Source organism: Callorhinus ursinus, unplaced genomic scaffold (genome assembly GCF_003265705.2).
Source record: "Callorhinus ursinus isolate GAN/ISIS: 27379988/994484 unplaced genomic scaffold, GSC_fseal_2.0 scaffold12, whole genome shotgun sequence".
Taxonomy (NCBI): Eukaryota; Metazoa; Chordata; class Mammalia; order Carnivora; family Otariidae; genus Callorhinus; species Callorhinus ursinus.
In genome coordinates this window covers 64,965,836-64,970,165 of record NW_027397074.1, presented here as the reverse complement: position 1 = coordinate 64,970,165, position 4,330 = coordinate 64,965,836, and the positions used below count along the sequence as shown (strand labels likewise).

The following is a 4,330-nucleotide window of genomic DNA, read 5'->3' as shown; positions in this document are numbered from 1 at the left end:
GAGGTGCTACCCTCCCTCCATCCCGCACTCAAATACTATGTGTTAATTAGCAGCAGGTATAGTAACTTCTCCCCTATAATCACACCTGGTCCTGAACTGGAAAATATTTGGCAGGGAGCTTGGTTCCTCTACGAAACATTTAAGATACTCCTATTCAGGAAATTTTCTTCTCCAAACTTTGCCCCTCATTTTAAAAATAGTTGGGCTTTTCTAGTCTTCAAGGATTCTCCAAGGTAACAGTTTAAAGCCTCTTCCTGATCATTTGAATTCATCCCGAATTTTAAAGTACTCTTTTTTATTTATAGGTGTATAAACTATTTTATTAACAGACAAGGCCTACAAATTTATTTCTTCTTGGACACACCCACGGTGCGGCCACGGCGCCCTGTGGTCTTGGTGTGCTGGCCTCGGACACGAAGTCCCCAGAAGTGGCGCAGCCCTCTGTGGGCCCTAATTTTCTTCAGTCTCTCCAGGTCTTCACGAAGTTTGTTGTCCAGACCATTGGCCAGGACCTGGCTGTACTTTCCATCCTTCACGTCCTTTTGTCTGTTCAAAAACCAGTCTGGGATCTTATACTGGCGAGGATTCTGCATAATGGTGATCACACATTCCACCTCATCCTCAGTGAGCTCTCCGGCCCTTTTGGTGAGATCGATGTCTGCTTTCCTCAACACTACATGAGTATATCTTCGCCCCACACCCTTAAGTGCAGTGATGGCAAAGGCTATTTTCTGCCGCCCATCGATATTGGTGTTGAGTACTCGCAAAATGTGCTGGAACTTCTCAGGGATCACTAGAAACATGGTGGCGGCCCCAGCGGCAGTGTGTAGGCCTCCTGTGGAAGAGCAGTACTCTTTAATTACGTTCTGTTGGTTCGACTTTCTATGTTCTCTTTCTAGAAAGCATGTTCCCAGCATATCTGATTATGGTTAAACTTTTTCATAGAGGGAGAAAAAAACATGTTAAAGTTTCTACAATTTCACAATCATGTTTTATGAGTATTCCCTTCCTCCTTTTTTCCCTCACAATTTAGATATTTTGGTTTATTTCTATGTCTGCTTTTATATCAGCCCTTAAAATGCAAGTTATTTTTCTGTATATTCTTGATAAAATATGCAACTATTATTCAAAAGATATAAAAAAGTATTTGAATGGCCTCTTTCTGAAAGTAGAAAAATATATGCTATATTTTCTTTGGCCTGGTCTTTTAGTGGATGGGCAATTGAAGAGTATTTACTGAATACCTGTTTTGCTTTGCTACTTATATTGCCAGTCTTTTAATTTGAAATTACCCAATAGGGCTTATGTAATAGACTGGAATCACATTACTTTAGAGTTCAAAATGATCTCAAACTTCCGATATTACCCAGCTCTTTCTTTATGTATCCAGAATAGATTCTCTGAAAAGTTAACTGACACAGCAAGTCATGTAATTTGACCCTGGTTAAGTATCGATTTAGCATTGGAATTCTAAGAATTAGGAGATCTCCTTCCAGTAATTATAAAAAATAATTATTTTCTACTTAACTGATACACTTAAAACAATCTATGAAATAATATTTCATTTGTGTTAATTTGGATAACACAAAGTAGGTGTTCAATACTTACTCAATGAAAGAATAAATAAATCTTTAAACTGAAAGAATATGCAGAAAACACAGTTTAGCAAAATCAGATGGAAAACCAGGGCTGTGAGTTAAGAAGCAGCAGCAAAAGAAAAGGGAAGAAAGTAAGGTTTCTCATAAGAGGGTTCAAACTGTAAAATTATCAGTCCAGCATTAATCAAGTGATATCAGATACATAGTTATGACCATGTACATAGTATATGTTCTAGACAAATTATAACATCTGGGTGCTACAATTGAATCTTCAAAATTCTCCACCCTAGTTATTGAGTCCAAGTATCTAAAAAGTCACTTTAATATTCTTTCCATTTCATTCCTTCCCTCATTCAGTCCCTGCATCCGGTGAAACACCTCGCTGCCCAACATTGTACTAAATCCTAGGCACTTAATAGTATACAAATTAGATACAGTTAAGACCCTTTTGGAGTTTACACTATGGCAGCACCTTCAGGCATTAAACATTATTTCTTCAATCAAATATTTACTGAAAGCGTGAGTAATGCTTAGAAAGAAAAGCTCGGAAAGAAAAGTGCTCTGAGAGTGTATCATAGGGGAAACTGACCTAGTGGTAATGTCCAGGAACATTTCCTTCAGGAAGCGCGAGAAAAGGACTGGAGGGGGATGAGCCCAGGCAGAAGGCAGTTTTGCTTTATTAGTTCCGCTTAAGGGCGCTTGGCTTTCCCGCGTTTCGGAGTTTCGGTTCCTCCGTCAACTGCACTCCGGAAGTAGATGATCGTCTTCTGACGAATCAGCGGAAGCTCAATAGTAGTCTAACGCTGCGTCAGAGTGCTCACGTCATTCGCCTCACTTCCTCTCCTCACGTAGGCATTTTATCGTCTCACATCGTCCTCGAAGAAGGGTGAGTATAGCACAATGAGATATTTTGCAAGTATGCATGAGAGCACATTCACCTAACTTTTATTATAGTAAATTGTTATAACTGTTGTTTCATTATTGTTGTTAATGTCTTACTGTGCCTAACTTATAAATTAAACTTTATTATAGGTGTGTATGCCTCGGGAAAAACAGTATATATAGGGTTCAGTATGTAGTGTATATGTATATATACATATAATATATATATATATGAGCATTTGAGCCACAAGACTTTTAATCCTCTACAAATGTATAGAATGCAATGGAAAACTGATTTAGCACCAAAATTCTAGGAACCAAAGATCTCATAACTGTGATAGTAAATAATAATTGTCTTCTACTTATACCAATACAATCTCTTCAGTCAATGAATTATTATCCTATTTCAGATTGCAATATCTGGGGTACAAGTGTGGAAACACACTTGTATTGTGTGTTTTATATATATATATGTAGATAGAAGAAAATATATATATATTATATATATGCTGTGTGTATATATATATATATATGCTGTGATTTCAAGCATCCACTGGGAGTCTTGGAACGTATCTCCTGTGGCTAAGGGGAGACCGCTGTACTTTATTAAGGTTCTTTGTGGAGATAAAACAGAGCAAGTTCAAGAGCTAAGAATGGCCAAGGGAAGGTTGGCATGCAAAAAGCCAAGGCAAGCGTGAAGTAGCATGAGGACAGAATTTGTATGAAACAAATTGCTGTTTGTCTACAATGGGTTTCCTTTTTTTTTTAATGATTTTATTTATTCATTTGAGAGAGAGAGACACAGCGAGAGAGGGAACACAAGCAGGGGGAGTGGGAGAGGGAGAAGCAGACTTCCCTGCTGAGCAGGGAGCCCGATACGGGGCTCAATCCCAGGACCCTGGGATCATGACCTGAGCCGAAGGCAGACACTTAACACCTGAGCCACCCAGGCGCCCCAGCAATGGGTTTCTGTTATATGTAGGTAGAGTAAATCCACTTCATCAATGTTAGACTGTCCTTGTATGGTTCATAGGAGACCACCTATCATGGTTATTAGAAAACTGACTTCTTATATATTTGAATGTAACAGCCTCACAATTCTCAGTCTTGATTTTTCATTTCATTTGCTGAGTTGTGTTTTCACACTTGTACCCCAGATATTGCAATCTGAAATAGGATAATAATTCATTGACTGAAGAGATTGTATTGGTATAAGTAGAAGACAATTATTATTTACTATCACAGTTATGAGATCTTTGGTTCCTAGAATTTTGGTGCTAAATCAGTTTTCCATTGCATTCTATACATTTGTAGAGGATTAAAAGTCTTGTGGCTCAAATGCTCAGAACTTAAAGATTGATTAAAAAAATAGTATACTTTAATCAATCTCAAAGTGAGCATCTGCTTGAACTAATAATACTTTAATCAGTCACATAGCTATTAAATGACATTTCCATTTCCGACTAGTCCAATTGTTGTCAATTCTACAAACTGAATTAAACATATTTTTCTTGAATTTTTAAGAGATATAAATAACTCATATGTAATACATTCTGTGAAATCCATAGAAACCTGCACTGAATGCCTTGCTGTATGACAGACATGTGATTTTATATACACTGAATTTAAGCATAACAATACACTTATAAAATTTTTCTATTTAACCATAACTTATTTTCCTGAATTTTAAGAAAAATGGTCTCGTAATATTTCTTTTATTTGTATTTGTTTTGATAATGTATTTAGAAATCTAGGCTAACTAGGATTTCTTTTCTGTAATCAAACAAACTATTTTGAACTTGATACAATTTGAAAGTTTGTCTCAGATGAAATTTGGAAGTTTAAGGGAA

General features: G+C 36.9%; 1 protein-coding gene across 1 annotated transcript; it reads right to left on the bottom strand.

Annotated features, from left to right (window-relative positions):
- Positions 1 to 299: 299 nt before the first annotated feature.
- On the bottom strand, positions 300 to 932 carry LOC112818600 (small ribosomal subunit protein uS13-like). Its single transcript, XM_073899146.1, has one exon. It carries the CDS (start codon positions 915 to 917, stop codon positions 345 to 347), a length of 573 nt encoding a protein of 190 aa, XP_073755247.1. The 5' UTR covers positions 918 to 932; the 3' UTR covers positions 300 to 344.
- Between the last annotated feature and the right edge of the window lie 3,398 nt (positions 933 to 4,330).

What these genes read in the sequence shown, in the direction of transcription:
- LOC112818600 (XM_073899146.1), bottom strand. Translation starts at nt 917, where the DNA reads ATGCTGGGAACATGCTTTCTAGAAAGAGAACATAGAAAGTCGAACCAA.